Genomic DNA, 24248 nt, shown 5'->3' with positions numbered 1-24248 from the left:
CCACCCAGGCCCTACCCCCACATCCCTACACATTTACCCGCTAATCCCTCTAGCCTACGCATCTCAGGACACTAAGGGGCAACTTTAGCATGGCCAATCAACCTAACCCGCACATCTTTGGACTGTGGGAGGAAACCGGAGCACCCGGAGGAAACTCATGCAGACACGGGGAGAATGTGCAAACTCCACACAGACAGTGACCCAAGCCGGGAATCGAACCCAGGTCCCTGGAGCTGTGAAGCAGCAGTGCTAACCACTGTGCTACCATGCCGTCCATTCTTATGTAACTGACAGAAGAAGCAGGAACTCTCATGCAGCGGCAAGATGTGCAGGTTAGGGGGATTGGCCATGCTAAATTGCCCCAATATTTGTAGGTTAGGGGGCATTAGTGGGGTAAATATGTGGGTTTACGGGATAGGGCATGAGTAAAATGCCCCATTTGGAGAGTCGGTGCAGACTCGATGGGCTGAATGGCCTCCTCCTGCACTGTAGGGATTCTATGAGGCAGCTCCGTGTTTTGGGTGGAGATCCAGTCCGGGTTTTCCCTTTACTGGTGGGGTGGGTTTGTTTAGCGCCAGTCCGTGTTCGGGCGGGGATCCAGCTCCGGCTCTTCCGGGTGACCACGCGCGGTCGCGTCACTGGGACCGCGTCACGTGCTCAGCCAGTAGGGGGTTCCCCGGCGCGCGGCCAATCGGAGCGCGAGGCTCAGACTGGGAATTTCCAGAGATGTAGCAAAAAAAACAGTGAAATCAACAGAGCGGCAGAGGCACAGACACAGGCACTCAGAGAGACACAGGGAGAGGCACCCAGAGACAGAGAGACAGGCACCCAGAGACAGAGAGAGCCACCCAGAGAGAGACAGAGACACAGGGAGAGGCAGCCAGAGAGAGACACAGGGAGAGGCACCCAGAGAGAGACAGAGACACGGAGAGGCACCCAGAGAAGCAGAGACACAGGGAGAGGCACCCAGAGACACCGAGAGAGACATAGACAGAGGAACAGAGATACCCAGAGAAAGCCAGAAACACAGAGTGGCACCCAGACAGACACAGACAGCCAAAGAGAGCCGGAGACACAGAGAGAGCCAGAGACACAGAAAGAGAGAGATAGAGAGGCACCCAGAGAGTGAAATCAACAGAGAGGCACACAGAGAGACACACAGACACCCAGAGAGAGAGTGCCAGAGCCACAGAGAACGCCACAGAGAGACTGAGTAGGCGGCGGAGTGAGTGACGGACCCAGAGACTGGGACTGGCAAAGGCTGGCGGAGGGTCAGGGACCCGCAGAGGCAGCAATGAAGGGCAAGAAGCAGGAGCAGTTCCCGGGACTTCAAGGCTCCACAGGTGGGTGTCTCCCTCCTCTGTCACTGTCTCTGTCAGCCTGTGCTTCACCGTCTGTCACTCCCCCCCCCCCCCCCCCCCAAACCATGTGTCTGTCACTCTCTGTCACTCCCCCCATGTGTCCGTCACTCCCCCCTCTTGTGTCCGTCACTCCCCCCTCTTGTGCCCGCCACTCCCCCCCTCTTGTGCCCGCCACTCCCCCCCTCTTGTGCCCGCCACTCCCCCCCTCTTGTGCCCGCCACTCCCCCCCTCTTGTGCCCGCCACTCCCCCCCTCTTGTGCCCGCCACTCCCCCCTCTTGTGCCCGCCACTCCCCCCCTCTTGTGCCCGCCACTCCCCCCCTCTTGTGCCCGCCACTCCCCCCCTCTTGTGCCCGCCACTCCCCCCCTCTTGTGCCCGCCACTCCCCCCCTCTTGTGCCCGCCACTCCCCCCCTCTTGTGCCCGCCACTCCCCCCCTCTTGTGCCCGCCACTCCCCCCCTCTTGTGCCCGCCACTCCCCCCTCTTGTGCCCGCCACTCCCCCCCTCTTGTGCCCGCCACTCCCCCCCCTCTTGTGCCCGCCACTCCCCCCCTCTTGTGCCCGCCACTCCCCCCCTCTTGTGCCCGCCACTCCCCCCCTCTTGTGCCCGCCACTCCCCCCCTCTTGTGCCCGCCACTCCCCCCCTCTTGTGCCCGCCACTCCCCCCCTCTTGTGCCCGCCACTCCCCCCCTCTTGTGCCCGCCACTCCCCCCCTCTTGTGCCCGCCACTCCCCCCCTCTTGTGCCCGCCACTCCCCCCCTCTTGTGCCCGCCACTCCCCCCTCTTGTGCCCGCCACTCCCCCCTCTTGTGCCCGCCACTCCCCCCCCTCTTGTGCCCGCCACTCCCCCCCCCTCTTGTGCCCGCCACTCCCCCCCCTCTTGTGCCCGCCACTCCCCCCCCCTCTTGTGCCCGCCACTCCCCCCCCCTCTTGTGTCCGCCACTCCCCCCCCTCTTGTGCCCGCCACTCCCCCCCTCTTGTGCCCGCCACTCCCCCCCTCTTGTGCCCGCCACTCCCCCCCCTCTTGTGCCCGCCACTCCCCCCCTCTTGTGCCCGCCACTCCCCCCCTCTTGTGCCCGCCACTCCCCCCCCCTCTTGTGCCCGCCACTCCCCCCCCCTCTTGTGTCCGCCACTCCCCCCCCCTCTTGTGCCCGCCACTCCCCCCCTCTTGTGCCCGCCACTCCCCCCCCTCTTGTGCCCGCCACTCCCCCCCCCCCCTCTTGTGCCCGCCACTCCCCCCCTCTTGTGCCCGCCACTCCCCCCCCACTTGTGTCCGCCTCTATCTCTCCCTCCCCACTCCCAGGACGTTGGCTGAGTTCAATGTTAGTTCCTGACTTATGTGCCCTATGCTATTGGTCCTCGCCGGCTGGGTTTCTTCCTCATTCCATTCCCCTCCCTGCACCCTGGTTCTGGTGTGGGTGAGGTGGGGGCTGGAATGCTGCAGGGTCCCGGGGTAGTCAGTGGAGACTGGGCCGTGTGGTTGTCGAGAGGAAGACTCACAGATAGACAAGTGGTGCAGCTTTCAAACTACTTGGAAGGGCACCCAACTCTATTTTGAATGCGTTTGAAATTGTCAGGCACTGTTTCAGGAGCATTGAGAGTGTACGAAAGATTAATCTGAGGTCACCCATCTCAAGGATATAAGGCTGTCATGGTTCATATGCGAGGAAACTCTTTTACCCAGAGAGTGATAGGAGCGTGGAACTCGCTACCGTCTGGCGTGTTCGAGGCTTAAACTACACTTAAGGGGAAACTAGGCAAGACATGTGGGAGGAAGGACGCGCAGGGTATGTTGTTGAGGTATGAGGAGCCGTGTGGCACTTTGAGGGCACGGTGGCACAGTGGTTGGCACCACTGCCTCACAGCACCAGGGACCCGGGTTCGATTCCTGGCTTGGGGGCCACTGTCTGTGTGGAATCGTAGAATCCTACAGTGCAGAAGGAGGCCATTCGGCCCATCGAGTCTGCACCGACCACAATCCCACCCAAAACCCCACGCATTTACCCTAGCTAGCCACCGCCCACCCCCCCTCCCCCATCCTCGACCCTAAGGGGCAATTTCGCATGGCCAATCCACCTAGCCCGCATATCTTTGGAGTGTAGGAGGAAACCCACGCAGACACGGTGGGGAGAACGCACAGACTCCACACAGACAATGAACCAAGCCAGGATTCGAACAGGGGATCCTGGCGCTGTGAGGTGTTTGCATATTCTCCCCCCGTGTCTGCGTGGGTTTCCTCCGGGTGCTCCGGTTTCCTCCCACAGTCCAAAGATGTGCGGGTTAGGTGGATTGGTCATGCTAAAATTGCCCCTTAGTGTCCAAAGATGTGCAGGTTAGGTGGATTGGCCATGCTAAAATTGCCCCTTAGTGTCAAGGGGGACTAGCAGGGTAAATAAGTAGGGTGATGGGGATAGGGCCTGGGTGGGATTGTGGTCGGTGCAGACTCGATGGGTCGAATGGCCGCCTTCTGCACAGTAGGGATTCTATGATTCTAAGCACCAGCATGGAGCAGCTGGGCTGAATGGCCTGTCTCTGTGCTGTAAATGCAACGTGGATAGATGGATTTTGCAATTTAACTCTGCTTTTCCTTGGTAAGTGTGAACTGTGACCATTGATGAGACAGCTGAAGGCGGTCAGAGAGCAGTTGTACTGATTTCAGGCTGTGGGCCCTCTCAGCTTTACTGAGTATTACAAAAAAATAGGACACATAGGAAGTTGGCATCAGGACTGTCTGCAGTGTGGTTCCTGAACATGGGAAAAACCATAACGCGGAAGGAGGCCATTTGGCCCGTTGCGCCTGTGCCAGCCCTCCGAATGAGCAACTTGCCCAGTGCCGTTATTCTGCAGTCCTGTGCATTCAAACTTCCCTCGTGAAAGACTCGATTGAATCTTCCTCCACCTCGGGCTCAGACAGTGCAGTCCGGATCCTAGCCACTCGCTGCGTGAGAATAGTTTCTCCTCATGTCGCCATTGCTTCTTTTGCCAATTGCCTTAAATCTGTGCGCTCTCATTCTCCATCCTTACACGGGCTCCGAAGCTTGTCCCCTTTCTGCGGCCTTGTGGAGTCCGTGGACCATGTCTATGTTCTGTGTCTTAGGCTGCACTCCCTTTTTGTTTTCCTGAAGAACCTTTTATTGATGTTTTGTTTGCACTTCAGTCCCACGCTCCTGATCTACGGACACCCAGTGCGGAGAGGGGAGGGTCGGGATGGCGACCTCCTCGTGAACCTGCTCCTGGGCCTGGCGAAACGCGCCATTTACCGGTCCAGGCAGCGGGCGATCGAGGGGGCCGTCCATCCTGACTGTCTGCCCCTCTACCACGGCTACGTTCGCGGCCGGGTGTCCCTGGAGAGGGAGCATGCAGTGGGCACGGTTGACGCCTTCCACGCCCGTTGGGCACCGCAGGGGTTGGGGTGCGTTATCAACCCTAATAATCACATTATGATTTGATGTTTTCAAGTTTCCTTTGTACTTTGATTTTTGTTCGGGCTGTTCCCCCTCCTTTTGGGGAGCTGCCCCTTTTACTTTGTCCTGACTTAATTTGAGTTGGTTTATTTGGTTTGACCTTAAAAGAGGCCAATGGGAACCAGCATAGAATCCCTACAGTGCAGAAGGAGGCCGTTCGGCCCATTGAGTCCACACCGATTGTCCGACAGAGCATCCCAACCAGGCCCGTAACCCCACATATTTACCCTGCTAATCCCCCTAACCTAATCTTGGGACACCAAGGGGCAATTTAGCATGGCCAATCCACCTAACCTGCGCATCTTTGGAGTAATGAGGAGTTGCCAGCCTTGGACTGGGGTGGGCTCAGTAAGAAGTCTCACAACACCAGGTCAAAGTCTAACAGGTTTATTTGGAATCACGAGCTTTTGGAGCGCTGCTCCTTCATCAGGTGAGTGGAGAAGTAGGTTTCACAAACACGGCATATATAGACACAAACATAATTGCAAGATAATAGATTGGAGTGTGAAGAATGTAAGTATCTTGCGATTGTGTCCCTGTCTATATATGCCGGGTTTGTGAACCTACCTCTCCACTCACCTGGTGAAGGAGCAGCGCTCCGAAAGCTCGTGATTCCAAATAAACCTGTTGGACTTTAACCTGGTGTTGTGAGACTTCTTACTGTGCCCATCTTTGGAGTGTGGGAGGAAACCCACACTGACATGGGGAGAACGTGCAAACTCTGCACAGACAGTGACCCAAGGCTGGGAATTGAACCCAGGTCCCTGGCGCTGTGAGGCAGCAGTGCTAACCACTGTGCCACCGTGCCTTCCCAGTGTCTCTCCCTCTCCTCCTCCCAGACCTCTCCTGATTTTGAACACCACTATCAGATCTCCTCTCAACCTTCTGTGCTCCAAAGAAAACAGCCCCAACTTCTCCAGTCTGTTCCGCAGTGATACTGGGGAGCGAGGCAGCAACCAGAATGTATTCTGGTAACGATAGTTTCTATGGTTCCCTATTAAGCCTGTCTGTGCAGGGTATTTGGAGGTTTTTTTTCCAATGGCGAGGTGACAGTGGGAGTTCACATGTTTCGATGGGGCAGTTGTGTTTTTTGTCTGCTTGCTTGTTGGGCACTTGGCCATTCAAGAGAGAGCGGAGCAGAATATTGTGATAACTTAAATAGTGGGACAATAAACCGATTTCTGTGGGCAGCTTGACAGTCAGAGACACACTGTCCGTCTTGCTGGATTCGTTATGGGGCATGTACCAATTTAGAATCATAGAATTCCTCCAGTGCAGAAGGAGGCCATTCGGCCCATCGAGCCTGCACCGACCACAATCCTACTCAGGCCCTATCTCTCTCTCTAACCCTCACATATTTACACTGTTAATCCCCCTGGGACAATTTAAAGGGGGGGACGTGAGTCATGATTGAAGCAACGCCTAAGTATCACAGTTTTCCGAAGCATGGGGGCGGCACAGTGGTTAGCACTGCTGCCTCACAACGCCAGGGTCACAGGTTCAATTCCGGCCTCGGGTCACTGTCTGTGTGGAGTCTGCACCTTCTCCCCGTGTCTGCGTGGGTTTCCTCTGGGTGCTCCGGTTTCCTCCCACAGTCCAAAGATGCGTGGATTAGGTGGATTGGCCGTGTTAAATTGACCCTAGTGTCAGGGGGGGGGGTGGTTAGCAGGGTAAATATGTGGGGTTATGGGGGTAGGGCCTGGGTGGGATTGCGGTCGGTGCAGACTCGATGGGCCAAATGGCCTCCTCCTGTACCGTAGGGATTATCGCGTTGTGAAGAAAGGTTGTAATTAACGCTGTCCCTTGCAGCTTATTCATGGTCCTGGTAAACCACCCCCTGCCATTCAGATGAAACGCCCGGGGCTCGTGCTGGGGGTTGAGTTTGCGCTGGGCATGTGGGGATGTTTCACTGTTTGGGAACAGGATTGTTTGTCATCTTTGTCCAACTGATTTCTTGATTCCTTTTGCGGTCGAATTACTTGACTTGATTGTTGGGTCTCTCTCAAGAGTCGAAGTGAGTCAGTCGCCCACAGGGTGGTGAGACCCGCCTCGTGCTGTTATTTATAGACCTGGGGGAGCCTTCAGAGCAGAGCGGCCGTCTCTAATACTGAAAGCTGGAGTGAAAAGGTGACGGCCTCCTGACATGTTAGTCAGCCCTGATCACAATCTCCTTTCAGCCCACCCAGTCTTTCCCTCCCTCTTGCGTAACCCCCAGAGATAAGAGGCAGTGGGTGGGCCATTCAGTCTCTCGAGACTGCTCCGCGCCATTCAATAAAGACCATGGCTGGTCTGACTGTGGCCTTAACTGGTCTGACTGTGGGCGGCACAGTGGTTATCACTGCTGCCTCACAGCGCCAGGGACCCGGGTTCAATTCCTGCCCCAGGTCACTGTCTGTGTGGAGTTTGCACATTCTCCCCATGTCCGCATGGGTTTCCTGCGAGTGCTCCGGTTTCCCCTCTCACTCCAAAGATGTGTATGTTAGGGGGATTGGCCATGCTAAATTGCCCCTTAGTGTCCAAAGATGTGCAGGTTGGGTGGATTGCATGCTAAATTGCCCCTTAGTGTCCAAAGATGTGCAGGTTAGGGGGATTGGCCATGCTAAATTGCCCCTTCGTGTCCAAAAATGTGCAGGTTGGGTGGATTGGCCATGCTAAATTGCCCCTTAGTGTCCAAAGATGTGTATGTTAGGGGGATTGGCCATGCTAAATTGTCCCTTAGTGTCCAAAGATGTGCAGGTTGGGTGGATTGCATGCTAAATTGCCCCTTAGTGTCCAAAGATGTGTATGTTAGGGGGATTGGCCATGCTAAGTTGCCCCCTTAGTGTCAGGGGAATTAGCAGGGTAAATGTGTGGGGTTACAGGGTTAGGATCTGGGTGGGATTGTGGTCAGCGCAAGCTGGATGGGCCAAATGGCCTCCTCCTGCACTGTAGGATTCTATGATTCTAACTCTCATTTTCCTACCCATCTCTCAGAATCTTTGACCCCCATCCCAATCTAAAATCTGCCCAACTCGGCCTTGAGGAAATCCAATGGTGTGGAGATGCCGGAGTTGGACTGGGGTTGGCTCAGTAAGAAGTCTCTCAACACCAGGTTAAAGTCCAACAGGTTTATTTGGCAGCACGAGCTATCGGAGTCTCGGGCTCCTTCTTCAGGTGAGTGGAGAACCTGAAGAAGGAGCCCGAGACTCCGATAGCTTGTGCTGCCAAATAAACCTGTTGGACTTTAACCTGGTGTTGAGAGACTTCTTACTATATCCAATGACCCAGCCCTCCACTACTTGCTGGAGTAGAGACTTACAAAGACCCTCGGAGAGAAGAAATTCCTTCTCATAGAATGCTACAGTGCAGAAGGAGGCCATTCGGCCCATCGAGTCTGCACCGACCACAATCCCACCCAGACCCTATTCCCGCAACCCCTCATATTCAGCCTGCTAAATCCCCCTGACACAAAGGTTAATTTAGCACGGCCAATCCACCTAACCAGCACATTTTTGGACTGTGGGAGGAAACCGGAGCACCCGGAGGAAACCCACGCAGATACGGGGAGAACGTGCAAATTCCGCACAGATAGTGACCCAAGGCCAGAATTGAACCCGGGTCCATGGCGCTGTGAGGCAGCAGTGCTAACCGCTGTGCCACCAATGAAATGGACAATCTCTTAATTTGAAAACTCTGCCCCCTCGTACTAGATACCCCTATGACGGGAAACATCCCCTCAGGATCTTTATATGTTGGAATAGTTGGTTTTTGAAAATAACAATAACATGGTCCTATTCCTCCTTTGCAAATGTGTTGATCTTTGGGTGTCTGTGTGTTTGTTTCTACCCACTTCCTCTTCTTTACCCGAGTGGTGCTAATTCCTTGCTTTTACACGGTTCCACAAACTGCCCCCTCTTGTCGTTCGATCGGCAGGCTTCACCTTAGTGTCTTGGCCAATACTGACAAGAATCTCACCCAAGGATGGCGCAGTGGTTAGCACTCCAGCCTCACAGCGCCAGGGACCCGGATTCAATAACAGCCTCGGGTCACTGTCTGTTATCGAGTCTGCACGTTCTCCCCGTGTCTGCGTGGGTTTCCTCCGGGAGCTCCGGTTCCCACCCACACTCCAAAATTGTGTATGTTAGGTGGATTGGCCAGGCTAAATTGCCCCTTAGTGTCCAAAGATGTGTAGGTTGCGTGGGTTGGCCATGCTAAATTGTCCCTTGGTCTCCCAAGATGTGTGGATTGGCCATGCTAAATTGCCCCTTAGTGTCCCAAGATGTGCAGGTTAGTTGGATTGGCCATGCTAAATTGCCCCTTAGTGTCCCAAGATGTGCAGGTTAGTTGGATTGGCCATGCTAAATTGCCCCTTAGTATCCAAAGGTGTGCAGGTTTGGTGCATTGGCCATGGTGAACTGACCATTTATGTCAAGGGGGTTAGGAGGGTAAATACATGGGGTAATGGAAATAGGGCCTGGGTGGGATTGTTGTTGGTGCAGACCCGATGGACCAAATGGCCTCCTTCTGTACCGTAGGGATTCTATGATTCGAAGTTCCATTCACATGCCACCCCCTTGCTCCTGATCTGACATTGCCTTGTCTGGTAAGAAAATTGTTTTCAAATCCATCCATGGCCCCTTCCCCTCCCAATGCTGTCATCTCCTCCAGCCCTATGACCTGACCAAATCTCTGCACTCCTATATTTCTGGCCTCTTGAGTAACCGTGGTTATTATCGCTTCACCGTAGGTAGCTCTCCCTTCAGCTGTCTTGAGCCCCCTAAGCTCTGGAATTCCCTCCCCAAATCTCTGTGTCTTCCCCCCAACCCCCTCCCTTCACACCCCTCTCGCCCTGTCTCGTCTGTCATTTAAGACGCTCCTTAAAACCCATCTCTTTGACAGAGCTTTTGGTCATCTGTCTAAATATCTCCTTTTGTGACTTGGGGTTAAATATTATCTGCTATTGCTCCTGTGAGACACTTTATGTTAAAGGTATAGAGTTCGCCAACTCACTGCACCATTTGGGGTCGGGCGGCATGGTGGCACAGTGTTTAGCACTGCTGCCTCAGAGGTGCAGGGACCCGGGTTCGATTCCGGCCTTAGGTGACTGCCTGTGTAAAGTCTGCACGTTCTCCCCGTGTCCGCGTGGGTTTCCTCCGGGTGCTCCTGTTTCCTCCTACACTCCAAAGATGTGAAGGTTAGGTGGATTGGCCATGCTAAATTGCCCCTTAGCGTCCAAAGATGTGCGGGTTAGGAGGATTGGCCATGCTAAATTGCATCTTAGTGTCCCAAAATGTGCAGGTTAGGTGGATTGGCCATGCTAAATGCGTGGGGTTACAGGGTTAGGGTAAGGTACTCTGTCAGAGAGTAGGTGCAGACTCATTGAGGCGAATGGCCGCCTTCTACTCTAGGATTCTTTGATGATTTTCCCCTGTGGTATAAATTGTTGTGACTGTTTGAAATTTGGTATTCTTGCATTAGTCCTGATGAGTGCAAGATGAAAAACTTCGGCAACATGTCTCACTTTTCAGAAATATTAAATTTCTGTAGTTAGGAAGTTGAATAATACTTTGGCCCGTACACTTTTGTCGGGTTGCCAACCTTCCAGCATTATCCTGGAGTTCTCTGGAAATAATGGTTAATCTCCTAGGAGATGGAGAATTTGAGAATTGCGCCCAGTTCTTGTCGTCACATTTTAGGGAGGGATCTGAGGATTTCTGGAAAGGTGCGGAGGGGATTCACCAGAAGGGTTCCAAGAGACGAGATCTATGAATATATCATCTTCCATTCATAGAATCCCTACAGTACAGAAAGAGGCCATTCGGCCCATCGAGTCTGCACCGACCACAATCCCACCCAGGCCCTACCTCCGTATCCCTACATATTTACCCACTAATCCCTCTAACCTACGCATCTCAGGACACTAAGGGCAATTTTAGCATGGCCAATCAACCTAACCCGCACATCTTTGGACATTGTAGTGATATCAACGATATTACTGTGAGGGATAAGGGATGCTAATGACCAGGTTAGGTTCGAGAAGGATGTTCTCCTTGGAAACAAGGGAGATGTGATAGGGGTGCGTAGGAGGATAGCGGAAAGGGCTACGGACCAAGTGCTGGAAAATGGGATTAGGATAGATCCTTGATGGCCGGCACAGACACGATGGACGAAGGGTCTCTTTCTGTGCTGAAAAACTCTGACGGTATGATGAGAGATTTAGATAGGGTAAACAGGTCATAGAATCCCTACAGTGGAGGAGGAGGCCACTTGGCCCATCGAGTCTGCACTGACAACAATCCCACCAAGACCCTATCCGCATAACATCATGCATTTACCCTAGCGAATCCCCCTGACACTAAGGGGCAATTTAGCATGGCCAATCCACCTAACCCGCACATCTTTGGACTGTGGGAGGAAGCCAGAGCACCTTTGATTTGATTTATTATTGTCACATGTATTAACATGGGGTTGTGCTTTACTATGCTCAGTTCTGGTCGCCTCATTACAGGAAGGATGTGGAAAAGATTGAAAGGGTGCAGAGGAGATTTACAAGGATGTTGCCTGGATTGAGTGGCATGCCTTATGAGGATAGGCTGAGGAAGCTCGGTCTTTTCTCCTTGGAGAGACGTAGGATGAGAGGAGACCTAATAGAGGTATGTAAGATGTTGAGAGGCATAGATCGGGTGGACTCTCAGAGGCTTTTTCCCAGGGTGGAAATGGCTGCTACGAGAGGACACAGGTTTAAGGTGCTGGGGGGTAGATACAGGGGAAATGTTGGGGATAAGTTTTTCACAGAGGGTGGTGGGCGAGTGGAATCGGCTGCCGTCAGTGGTGGTGGAGGCAAACTCAATAGGGTCTTTTCAGAGACTCCTGGATGAGTACATGGGACTTAATAGGATGGAGGGTTATAGGTAGGCCTAAAAGGTAGGGATATGTTCGGCACAACTTGTGGGGCCGAAGGGTCTGTTTTGTGCTGTAGTTTTCTATGTTTCTAACATACAGTGAAAAGTATTGTTTCTTGCGCGCTATACAGACAAAACATACCGTTCATAGAGAAGGAAAGGAGAGTGTGCAGAATGTAGTGTTACAGTCATAGTTAGGGTGTAGAGAAAGATCAACTTAATATAAGGTAGGTCCATTCAAAAGCCTGATGGCAGCAGGGAAGAAGCTGTTCTTGAGTCGGTTGGTACGTGACCTCAGACTTTTGTATTCTTTTCCCCGAAGGAAGAAGGTGGAAGAGAGAATGTCCGGGGTGCGCAGGGTCCTTAATTATGCCGGCTGCTTTGCCGAGGCAGCGGGAAGTGTAGACAGAGTCAATGGGTGGGAGGCTGGTTTGCGTGATGGACTGGGCTACATTCACAACCTTTTGTAGTTCCTTGTAGTCTTGGGCAGAGCAGGAACCATACCAACCAGAAAGAATGCTTTCTATGGTGCATCTGTGAAAGTTGGTGACAGTCGTAGCGGACATGGCAAATTTCCTTAGTCTTAATCTGGAGTAAACCCACGCAGACATGGGGAGAACGTGCAGACTCCACACAGACAGTGACCCGAGGCCGGAATCGAACCCGGGTCCCTGGCGCTGTGAGGCAGCAGTGCTAACCACTGTGCCAACACGTGTTCCTGTTCACTAGTACAAGGACGAGGAGGACACATTTTTAAAGGTTTTTGGCAAACGATACGGGGTAAGGGGAGGGTGTGGGGTGGGGGGGGGTGGCGGGGGGTAGTGTGAGGAAGAATAAGGGTGCTGGAGGAGGAGGCGATGACTGATTTCAGAAGTATATTGGATGGGTGCTCGAGGGAAATAAACATCCAGGGGTGACCGGGATAGTGGGGGTCGGGGAGGGGGGAATCGGAGTGACTGGCTTGGTCTAGAGGGTCTGCATGAATTTAATGGGCCGACTGGCCTTGTTTTGTGTAATTATGACCATAATACGTAGGGGCAGAAGTTGGCCATTCAGCCCATCGAGTTTGATTTTCATAGAATCGTAGAAACTCTACAGTGTAGAAGGAGACCATTCGGCCTATCGAGCCTGCACTGCCAACAATCCCACCCAGGCCCTATCCCCGTAACCCCACGTATTCACCCTGCTAATCCCTCTAACCTATTCATCCCGAGACACCAAGGGGCAATTCGGCATGGCCAATGCACCTAACCCACACATCTTTGGGCATCTGGGCGGCACGGTAGCACAGTGGGTTAGCACTGCTGCTTCACAGCTCCAGGGACCCGGGTTCGATTCCCGGCTTGGGTCACTGTCTGTGTGGAGTTTGCACATTCTCCCTGTGTGGAGTTTGCACATTCTCCCTGCGTGGGTTTCCTCCGGGTGCTCCAGGTTCCTCCCACAGTCCAAAGATGTGCGGGTTAGGTGGATTGGCCATGTTAAAAAAAAAAAAATTGCCCCTTAGTGTCCTGAGATGCGTAGGTTAGAGGGATTAGCGGGTAAATATGTTGGCATATGGGGTAGGGCCTGGGTGGGATTGTGGTCGGTGCAGACTCGATGGGCCGAATGGCCTCTTTCTGCACTGTCGGGTTTCTATGATTCTATGATCTTTGCGCATCTTTTATTTATTATACAGTGGGATACAGTGAAAAGTATTGTTTCTTGCGCGCTATACAAAGTATGCTGTTCATAGAATACACAGCGGAGAAGGAAAGGAGAGGGTGCAGAATGTAGTGTCATAGCTAGGGTGTAAAGAAAGATCAGCTTAGTATAAGGTAGGTCCATTCAAAAGTCCGATGGCAGCAGGGAAGAAGCTGTTCTTGAGTCGGTTGGTACATGACCTCAGACTTTTGAACCTTTTTCCCGACGGAAGAAGGTGGAAGAGAGAATGTCCGGGGTGCGTGGGGTCTGGCTGCTTTGCCGAGGCAGCGGGAAGTGTAGACAGAGTCAATGGATGGGAGGCTGGTTTGCGTGATGGATTGAGCTACATTCACGACCTTTTGTAGTTTCTTGTGGTCTTGGTCAGAGCAGGAGCCCATACCAAGCTGTGATACAACTGTTTTCTATGTGGTGTCTGTAAAAGATGCAGAATCTGCTCTGTCATTCAGGGAGATCATGCCTGATTTTCTGATAATCCTCAACTGCACATTCCTGCTTTATCCCCAAATCTGGGGTGGCACAGTGGTTAGCACTGCTGTGTCTCAGCGCCAGAGACCCAGATTCGATCCTGGCCTCGGGTGACTGTGTGACACGTTTTTCCCGTGTCTGCGTGGGTTTCCTCCGGGTGCTCAGGTTTCCTCCCACAATCCAAAGATGTGCAGGTTAGGTGTATTGGCCATGCTAAATTCTCCCTCCGTGTCCAACAACGTGTAGGTTAGGTGGATTAGCCACGGTAAATACACAGGGATACGGGGAGTGGGTGGGCCTCGCTAAGGTGCTCTTTCGGAGAGTCGTGCAGACTCTATGGGCCGAATGGCCTCCTTCAACGCTGTAGGGTTTCTATGGATAACCATTGATTCCCTTAGAGATTAAAAATCTCTCTATCTCAGCCTTGAATGTACTTAATGACCCAGCCTCTACAACCCTCTGCGGTTGTCATTGACTTCAGGAAGCGTAAAGGAGAACATGCCCCTGCCTACATCAACAGGGATGAAGTAGAAAGGGTCGAGAGCCTCAAGTTTTTAGGTGTCCAGATCACCAACATCCTGTCCTGGTCCCCCCACGCCGACACTATAGTTAAGAAAGCCCCACCAACGCCTCTACTTTCTCAAAAGACTCAGGAAATTTGGCATGTCCACTACGACTCTCTCCAACTTTTACAGACGCACCATAGAAAGCATTCTTTCTGGTTGTATCACAGCTTGGCATGGCTCCTGCTCTGCCCGAAACTGCAAGAAACTCCAAAAGGTCGTGAATGTAGCCCAATCCATCACGCAAACCAGCCTCCCATCCATTGACTCTGTCTACACTTCCCTCTGCCTCGGCAAAGCAGCCGGCATAATCAAGGACCCCACGCACCCTGGACATTCTCTCTTCCACCTTCTTCCATCAGGAAAAAGATACAAAAGTCTGAGGTCACGTACCGACCGACTCAGGAACAGCTTCTTCCCTGCTGCTGTCAGACTTTTGAAAGGACTTGCGTCGCATTAAGTTGATCTTTCTCTGCACCCTAGCTATGACTGTAACACTACATTCTGCACTCTCTCCTTTCCTTCTCTATGAACGGTATGCTTTGTATAGCACGCAAGAAACAATACTTTTCACTGTTTGTTAATACATGTGACAATAATAAATAAAATCAAATCAAGAGAAATTATCTGGTGGGTTTCCTCCGGGTGCTCCAGTTTCCTCCCACACTCCAAAGATGTGCAGGTTAGGTGGATTGGCCATGCTAAATTTCTATCTTTTACTCTCATTCTGTGCCCAATCCATCACGCAAACAGGCCTCCCATCCATTGACTCTGTCTACACTTCCCTCTGCCTCGGCAAAGCAGCCGGCATAATCAAGGACCCCATGCACCCCGGACATTCTCTCTTCCACCTTCTTCCTTTGGGAAAAAGATACAAAAGTCTGAGGCCACGCACCAACCGACTCAAGAACAGCTTCTTCCCTGCTGCTGTCAGACTTTTGAAAGGACTTATGTCGCATTAAGTTGATCTTTCTCTGCACCCTAGCTATGACCGTAACACTACATTCTGCACTCTCTCCTTTCCTTCTCTATGAACGGTATGCTTTGTCTGTATTGCGCGCAAGAAACAGCACTTTTCACTGTATCCCAATACACATGACAATATTAAATGGGCTGAATGGCCAAATTCTGCCCCTTACTCTAGTCCTACCCACAAGGGGAAACAATCTCTCAACATCATGACCTATGATGCCAGCAACTCAAGGAAAAACCATAAGGCCGGTATACAGAAAAATAAGAGTATTTTTTTTCCTGTCATTGAAGATTTTTTAAAATTTTGTTTGTTAGTGAAAGGAAAGAGGAAGATGTAGCGGAAAAGTTGCTCATAGTATTTGGAGGCGGTTGGGTTGCATGACGAAACCTTTTGAGAGGTTGTCCAGAAAGGCTTTCAATCTCCAGGGAGTGAATTCAGTCATTTCCTGGTTCCACTGGCAGTCACTTATGGAATCATCGAATCCCTACAGTGCAGCAAAGGCCATTCGGCCCATCTAGTCTGCACTGACTCTGTGACAGAGCATCCCACCCAGAGCCTCTTTCCCCTCCTCCCCTCCCCGCCGCCCTATTTTGTGGAACTCGCTGCCCCATAGCAGTCCGAATTGTTGAATGGCTTCAAAAAGGAGATGGATATATTTCTGATAGAAAATGGGTGAAAGGCGATATGGGGAACAGGTGGGGAGGTGGATTTGAGACCAGGGAGAGATCAGCCCATGACGCAGAAAATGCTGGAAAATCTCAGCAGGTCTGACAGCATCTGTGGAGAGAGAATAGAACCAACCTTTCGAATCTGGATCCAGACTTGAAACGTTGGCTCTATTCTCGTCCCACAGATGCTGTCAGACCTGCTGAGATTTTCCAGCATTTTCTGTTTTTGTTTCGGATTCCAGCATTCACAGTATGTTGCCTTTATCTTAGAGATCAGCCATGATTTGATTTGATTTATTATTGTTACATGTATTAGCATACAGTGAAAAGTATTGTTTATTGCGTGCTGTACAGACAAAGCATACCGTTCATAGAGAAAGAAAGGAGAGAGTGCAGAATGTAGTGTTACAGTCATAAGAACATAAGAACATAAGAAATAGGAGCAGGAGTAGGCCATCTAGCCCCTCGAGCCTGCCCCGCCATTCAACAAGATCATGGCTGATCTGAAGCGAATCAGTTCCACTTACCCGCCTGCTCCCCATATCCCCTAATTCCCTTATCGATCAGAAAACTATCTACCCGTGATTTAAACGTCATAGCTAGGGTGTAGAGAAAGATCAACTTAATGCGAGGTAGGTCCATTCAAAAGTCTGATGGCAACAGGGAAGAAGCTGTTCTTGAGTCGGTCGGTACGTGACCTCAGACTTTTGTATCTTTTTCCCCACGAAGAAGGTTGAAGAGAGAATGTCTGGGGTGCGTGGGGTCCTTGATTATGCTTTGATTTGATTTATTATTGTCATATGTATTAAGATGCAGTGAAAAGTATTGTTTCTTGCGCGCTATGCAGACAAAGCATACCATTCGCAGAGAAGGAAAGGAGAGAGTGCAGAATGTAGTGTTACAGTCATAGCTAGGGTGTAGAGAAAGGACAACTTAATGCAAGGTAGGTCCATTCAAAAGTCTGACGGCCGCAGGGAAGAAGCTGTTCTTGAGTCGGTTGGTACGTGACCCCAGACTTTTGTATCTTTTTTCCCGATGGAAGAAGGTGGAAGAGAGAATGTCCGGGGTGCGTGGGGTCCTTAATTATGCTGGCTACTTTTCCCAAGGCAGTGGGAAGTGTAGACAGAGTCAATGGATGGGAGGCGAGATGGATTGGGCTACATTCACGACCCTTTGTAGTTCCTTGCGGTCTTGGGCAGAGCAGGAGCCCAGACCAAGCTGTGATACAACCAGAAAGAATGCTTTCTATGGTGCCTCTGTAAAAGTTGGTGTTTGTGGGAACCTACTGTGCACAAATTGGCTGCCGTGTTTCCTACATTTCAGCAGCGGTGACATTTCTAATCTTTTTCTGTCTTTTCGTAGTCTCTGTTTTGCTCCAGATGCCCTTTGCATAGGTTGATCCTCTGTTGATCCAAAGCTGATCTTTCTCTACACCCTAGCTATGACTTTGTGGAAGGATATATTGGCCTTGGAGGGAGTGCAGAGAAGGTTCACCAGGTTGATACCAGAGATGAGGGGTGATGACTATGAGGAGAGACTGAGCAGATTGGGTTTGTATTCGTTGGAATTTAGAAGGCTGAGGGTTCTGCACCCTCTCCTTTCCTTCTCTATGAACGGTATGCTTTGCCTGTATAGCGCGCAAGAAACAATACTTTTCACTGTACACTTATCTTAGTGGTTGACCATGGTTTGATTTATTATTGTCACATGTATTAAAGTAACATACTGCGGATGCTGGAATCTGAAACAGAAAATGCTGGAAAATCTCAGCAGGTCTGACAGCATCTGTGGGGAGAGAATCGGAGCCAACGTTTCGAGGCTGGATCCAGATTCGAAACGTTGGTTCTATTCTCTCCCCGCAGATGCTGTCAGACCTGCTGAGATTTTCCAGCATTTTTTGTGTCAGGGCAGATCAGGAGCCATACCACGCTGTGGATGGACGCCTGCTGCTCCTAATTCCCATGTTCCCTTTTGTGACGTCACCTTTTGTGCGGGAGATGACCTCGCAGACTGACTTCATGCCGCCTACTCTTTGCACCACCCCCCCCCCCCCCCCCCCTCGCACTGTTGAAAGCCCCGTCCAGCAGAAATTGTGGCTTTGTGACCTTCAAGCGGGTCCCAATCTCTACCCTCTTCCTTGACGTGACAGCGATGCCAAAGGGATTCAGTCACAGTCCGGAGACGTCACTGTATCGGTTGCCTCTGACTCAGGAAGCCGTTCCGCACGCAACTTCTCCTGAATTTGCGACGGGGGGGGGAGGGGGGGGTGGGGTGGGGGGAGCGTGGTGGAAGCCAACCAGATGTGGTCCCGACAGAAATGCGAGAGTCGGCGTACTTCCTTTTTCTGGGGAAGCTCACCGGCTGACCTGAGAACTCGCCATGGAGATGGAGGGGCGTCCTGTGATGAGGGGGGGAGGGGGGTGGAATAGGGGATTTATCAACTCCAGTTTCTGGTGGCAGGGGGGGGGCGGTGGGAATTACTCTTGCTGTCAACCCCTGACGTGGGCCGCAGCTCGTTCCCGAGTTTCTCTTCCTGTTCCTGGGGGGGGGGGGGTGGTGCAAAGAGTTCCTTTTTAAAGAGGTCCGCAGCCCGACTTGTTCAGTCCCTGACTGATCGAGCCCGGCACAGGGTGCAGATCAGAACAGCTCGCTGGAGACTCCACTACTGCAGGCACTTCAGTTTTTTGGTTTGATTTATTATTGTCACATGTATTGGGATACAGTCAAAAGTATTGTTTCTTGCGCGCTATACAGGCAAAGCATACCATTCATAGAGTACATAGGGGATTTGATTAGATTATTATTGTCACATGTATTGGGATGGAGTGAAAAGTATTGTTTCTTGCGCACTATACAGACAAAGCATACCGTTCATAGAGTACATAGGGGATTTGATTTGATTATTATTGTCACATGTATTGGGATAGAGTGAAAAGTATTGTTTCTTGGGCGCTGTACAGGCAAAGCATACCGTTCATAGAATACATAGGGGATTTGATCTGATTTATTATTGTCACATATATTGGGATACAGTCAAAAGTATTGTTTTTTGCGTGCTGTACAGGCAAAGCATACCGTTCATAGAGTACATAGGGGATTTGATTTGATTTATTATTGTCACATGTATTGGGATACAGTCAAAAGTATTGTTTCTTGCACGCTATGCAATTAGACGTGTTTCTGGAGAAACTTGGGACTAATTCTTTTCCCCCCCATCTCACCGCCCTGTCGAGACGGGCAAGGGTGATCTGTGGAAAACTGATGGGACTTACTGCGCCCAATGTTCTGCTCTTTTGGAAACCCTTCTGTTCTGATGTATGGCAGAGAGTCTCCTATCTGAGGCCGGCGCCGCACTGTGTACGATTTCATTTCATGTCTTCTCTCTCTCGTCTTCCCAGGTGCCAGTGGGTCAATCCAGCAGGACCAGAATTTTGGTGAGTACCTCTAACATCTGGACGAATTCCTCATTAGATCCAGAAGCCACGGTTATTTTCCGCTCGTAGTCTAGCTGATAAGTCAGTCAGTCGTAGAGTCAGTCAGAATTCTGCGGTGAGTAAGTCTCCACATGGCTGTACCCAAGTCAGGCGTCTGATAGAACATTCTCCACTTGCCTGGATGGGTGCAGCTCCAACAACACTCAAGACCGCACCTGGAGTATTGTGCACAGTTTAGGTGCCCTTATTTGAGGAAAGATGTAGTGGCATTGGAGGCAGTTCAGAGGAGGTTCCCTGGATTGATTCCAGAGATGAGGGGTTTATCGTATGAAGAGAGATTGAACAGTTTAGGCTGATACTCCCTGGAATTTAGAAGAATGAGGGGAGATCAAATTGAGGTATACAAGATGATAAAAGGTATGGATAAAAGCAAAGTAAAGTTTATTTATTAATCACAAAGTAGGCTTACATTAACACTGCAATGAAGTTACTGTGAAAATCCCCTAGTCGCCACACTCCGGCGCCTGTTCGGGTACACTGAGGGAGAATTTAGCATGGCCAATGAACCTAACCAGCACATCTTTCAGACTGTGGGAGGAAACCGGAGCACCCGGAGGAAACCCACACAGACACAGGGAGAATGTGCAAACTCCGCACAGACAGTGACCCAAGCTGGGAATCGAACACAGGTCCCTGGCGCTCTGAGGCAGCAGTGCCAACCACTGTGCCAAGTAGGGTCTACCCCAGTCCAACACCGGCATCTCCACCTCATTGTATATTATAGCGGATCCCAGCAGATTGCTGGAATAGGGACTTCCAACTCACGTTCTTCTTTCTTCATTCCCCACCCACCCCCAACCTCCGTCCTGTGTCGTTCCATCACCCCCTCCCACCCCAATTTCAAGAACAGTGAGGATGATTGCTGTACCATTCATGATGATCATGGCTGATCATCAAATTCAATATCCTGATTCCCCCACCTTCCCCCCCATATCCCTCGATCCCTTTAGCCCCAAGAGCTATATCTAATTTCTTCTTGAAATCACACAACATTTTGGCCTTAACTACTTCCTACGGGAGTGAATTCCACACATTCACCACCCTCTGGGTGAAGAAATTTCTCCTCACCTCAGTCCTAAAAGGTTTACCCCTTATCCTCAAACTATGACCCCCTAGTTCTGGACTCCCCCACCGTTGGGAACCTTCTTTCTGAATCTACCCTGTTAGAATTTTATAAGTTTCTATGAGATCTCCCCCCATCCTTCTAAACTCCAAGTACAGACCCAGAATCCTCAAACGTTCCTCCTACGTCAAGCCTTTCATTCCAGGGATCATTCTCGTGAACCTCCTCTGGGGCTCCCTCCAAGGCCGGCACATCCATCCTTAGATACGGGGCCCAAAATTGCTCGCAATACTCCAACTTGACTTTTAAGGGGCGTCTTGACAAAGACATGAATAGGATGGGAATGGGGAGGGATACGGTCCCTGGATGGGTCGAGGGTTTTAGTTCAGTTGGGCAGCATGGTGCAGGCTTGGAGGGCCGAAGGGCCTGTTCCTGTGCTGTCATTTTCTTTGTTTTTTGTTCTAAATGTGGTCTGACCAGAGTCTTGTTGAGCTTGAGCAGTACGTCCCTGCTTTTGTATATGAAAGGCCCAATCTTTTCTCCAAACCCCTTTATCCTCCAAGGTAACTATGTATTTCTCCCCCTCAGATCTGAACGTACTGAATGAATTTATCCTGAAGGACCTGGAAGAGGGGAAAGTCCGGAACCCGCAGCCTTGCGATTTTGCCGATCCTCAGATTGGAGAGATTAGGAACCAACTCATGAACCAGGTCCCCACGTGGGCCACGTCTCCGGCAGACCTGATGCCCATGGATACGGGGCCCCCTCAGCTGGTCGGCACGGGGTCCCCTCAGCTGGTCAGCAGGGGCACGGGGCCCCCTCAGCTGGTCGGTAGGGGCACGGGGTCCCCTCAGCTGGTCGGCAGGGGCACGGGGTCCCCTCAGCTGGTCGGCAGGGGCACGGGGTCCCCTCAGCTGGTCGGCAGGGGCACGGGGTCCCCTCAGCTGGTCGGCAGGGGCACGGGGTCCCCTCAGCTGGTCGGCAGGGGCACGGGCCAGCCTCAGCTGGTCAGCAGGGGCACGGGGCCCCCTCAGCTGGTCAGCAAGGATGACAGGGCGCAGGAGACGAAGAGGAAAGCCGCCGGCCGGATGGGCAGGAGGGCGGATTCGTCACGGGCCAATTCCAGGCTCTTCCCCCACCCCCTTAGCAACGTCTTTGTGAAGGAGGAGTCGCCCCGGTTGGTCATTGTGGAGCAGCCCAAGCAGCGTGGGATGAGGTTCCGCTACGAGTGTGAGGGCCGCTCTGCGGGAAGCATCCCCGGTGAAAACACAACGGAACAAACCAAGACTCTCCCAACCATCCAGGTAAGTCTCCATGGTGGGCCTTGGGGGAACCTGTGCACTATCTGCCCTGTACATCATTACTGGATCTGAGGTGGCTCTTGAAGTTTCTGCCACAAGAGGCCTCTCCCATCTGCTGTTGCTTTCTTGGTTACCTCCAGAATTGACTGTTCCAACCTGGCACAGTGTTGGCACAGTGGATAACACTGCCACCTCTCAACGCCAGGGAAGTGGGGGGAGATTCTGGGACTCGCTCCCATGGGGAGTGGGGGGAGAATGTGGGACTCGCTCCTACAAGGAGTGGGGGGGAGAATGTGGGACTCGCTCCCGCAGGGAGTGGGGGGGAGAATGTGGGACTCGCTCCCACGAGGAGTGGGGGGGAGAATGTGGGACTCGCTCCCACGAGGAGTGGGGGGGAGAATGTGGGACTCGCTCCCACGAGGAGTGGGGGGGAGAATGTGGGACTCGCTCCCACATGGAATGGGGGGAGAATGTGGGACTCGTTCCCACGGGGAGTGGGGGGAGAATGTGGGACTCGCTCCCACAAGGAGTGTGGGGGAGAATGTGGGACTCGCTCCCACAAGGAGTGTGGGGGAGAATGTGGGACTCGCTCCCATGGGGAGTGGGGAGAACGTGGAACTCACTCCCATGGGGAGTGGGGGAGAATGTGGGACTCGCTCCCACGGGGAGTGGAGGAGATTGTGGGACTCGCCCCCATGGGGAGTGGGGGAGAATGTGGGACTCGCCCCCATGGGGAGTGGGGGAGAATGTGGGACTCGCTCCCATGGGGAGTGGGGGGGAGAATGTGGGCCTCGCTCCCACGGGGAGTGGGGGAGATTGTGGGACTTGCTCCCACGGGGAGTGGGGGGAGAATGTGGGACTCGCTCCCATGGGGTGTGGGGGAGAACGTGGAACTCACTTCCATGGGGAGTGGGGGAGAATGTGGGACTCGCTCCCACGGGGAGTGGTGGAGATTGTGGGACTCGCTCCCACGGGGAGTGGGGGGAGAATGTGGGACTCGCTCCCATGGGGAGTGAGGGGGAAAATGTGGGACTCGCTCCTATGGGGAGTGGGGGATAATGTGGGAGTTGCTCCCACGGGGAGTGGTTGAGGTGAACTTTGAAAAGTAAATAAGGGGCAATGTAATTAGATAAACACATGAGGGAGGGTGAGATGGTCGGGGGGGGTGGGGGGGGGGGGCGGTGGGAGGAGGCTTGTGTGGAGCATAGGCACCGGTATGGACCAGGTGGGCTGAATGGCCTGTTTTTGAGAGATCGTGTTTTTACCCCATCACCTGATGCATCAAAAACGGGTTGGTTTTGAATGAATATTTGTCTCGCTCTGCATGGTTTCATTTCATTGGATTATCGGGTGCAGGGTGAGGCCATTTGGCCCATCGTGCCTGTGCCAGCCCTTTCTAAGCTGTCCAATTAGCCCCTCTTCCCGGCTCCTTCCCCATTATCCTGAAAGAATTTTCTTTTCAAGTTTTTATCCAATTCCATTTGGACCGTTACTACGGAATCCGATTTCATCATCTTTCCATGGAGAACATTCCAGATCATCATAACTTGTTTATATAAAAAAATCCTCATCTCAAATCTGGTTCTTGTGGCCAGTTATCCTTTTCATTGCTAACCCTCCCGCCAGGAAGAGTTTATCATCTGTTACAGTGAACCTTGCATTGGGTTAGGTACAGAGTAAAGCTCCCTCTACACTGTCCCCATCAAACACTCCCAGGACAGGTACAGCACGGGGTTAGATACAGAGTAAAGCTCCCTCTACACTGTCCCCCCATCAAACACTCCCAGGACAGGTACAGCACGGGGTTAGATACAGAGTAAAGCTCCCTCTACACTGTCCCCCCATCAAACACTCCCAGGACAGGTACAGCACGGGGTTAGATACAGAGTAAAGCTCCCTCTACACTGTCCCCATCAAACACTCCCAGGACAGGTGCAGCACGGGGTTAGATACAGAGTAAAGCTCCCTCTACACTGTCCCCCATCAAACACTCCCAGGACAGGTGCAGCACGGGATTAGATACAGAGTAAAGCTCCCTCTACACTGTCCACCATCAAACACTCCCAGGACAGGTACAGCACGGGGTTAGATACAGAGTAAAGCTCCCTCTACACTGTCCCCCATCAAACACTCCCAGGACAGGTGCAGCACGGGGTTAGATACAGAGTAAAGCTCCCTCTACACTGCCCCCATCAAACACTCCCAGGACAGGTACAGCACAGGCTTAGATACAGAGTAAAGCTCCCTCTGCACTGACCCTCATCAAACACTCCCAGGACAGGTGCAGCACGGGGTTAGATACAGAGTAAAGCTCCCTC

At 52.2% G+C, this 24248-nt stretch overlaps 1 protein-coding gene across 1 annotated transcript; it reads left to right on the top strand.

Annotated features, from left to right (window-relative positions):
* The first annotated feature begins 774 nt into the window (after nt 1-774).
* Nucleotides 775-22105, top strand: LOC144489557 (uncharacterized). The gene is made up of 3 exons (XM_078207419.1): nt 775-1343; nt 19471-19506; nt 21218-22105. Exons 1-3 carry the CDS (start codon nt 1295-1297, stop codon nt 22000-22002), a joined length of 870 nt encoding a protein of 289 aa, XP_078063545.1. The 5' UTR covers nt 775-1294; the 3' UTR covers nt 22003-22105.
* The last annotated feature ends 2143 nt before the right edge of the window (nt 22106-24248 follow it).

Source organism: Mustelus asterias, unplaced genomic scaffold (assembly GCF_964213995.1).
Source record: "Mustelus asterias unplaced genomic scaffold, sMusAst1.hap1.1 HAP1_SCAFFOLD_2304, whole genome shotgun sequence".
In the NCBI taxonomy this organism is placed as follows: domain Eukaryota; kingdom Metazoa; phylum Chordata; class Chondrichthyes; order Carcharhiniformes; family Triakidae; genus Mustelus; species Mustelus asterias.
The sequence above is the reverse complement of the archived record's forward strand: the minus strand, read 5'-3'. Positions and strand labels throughout refer to the sequence as shown.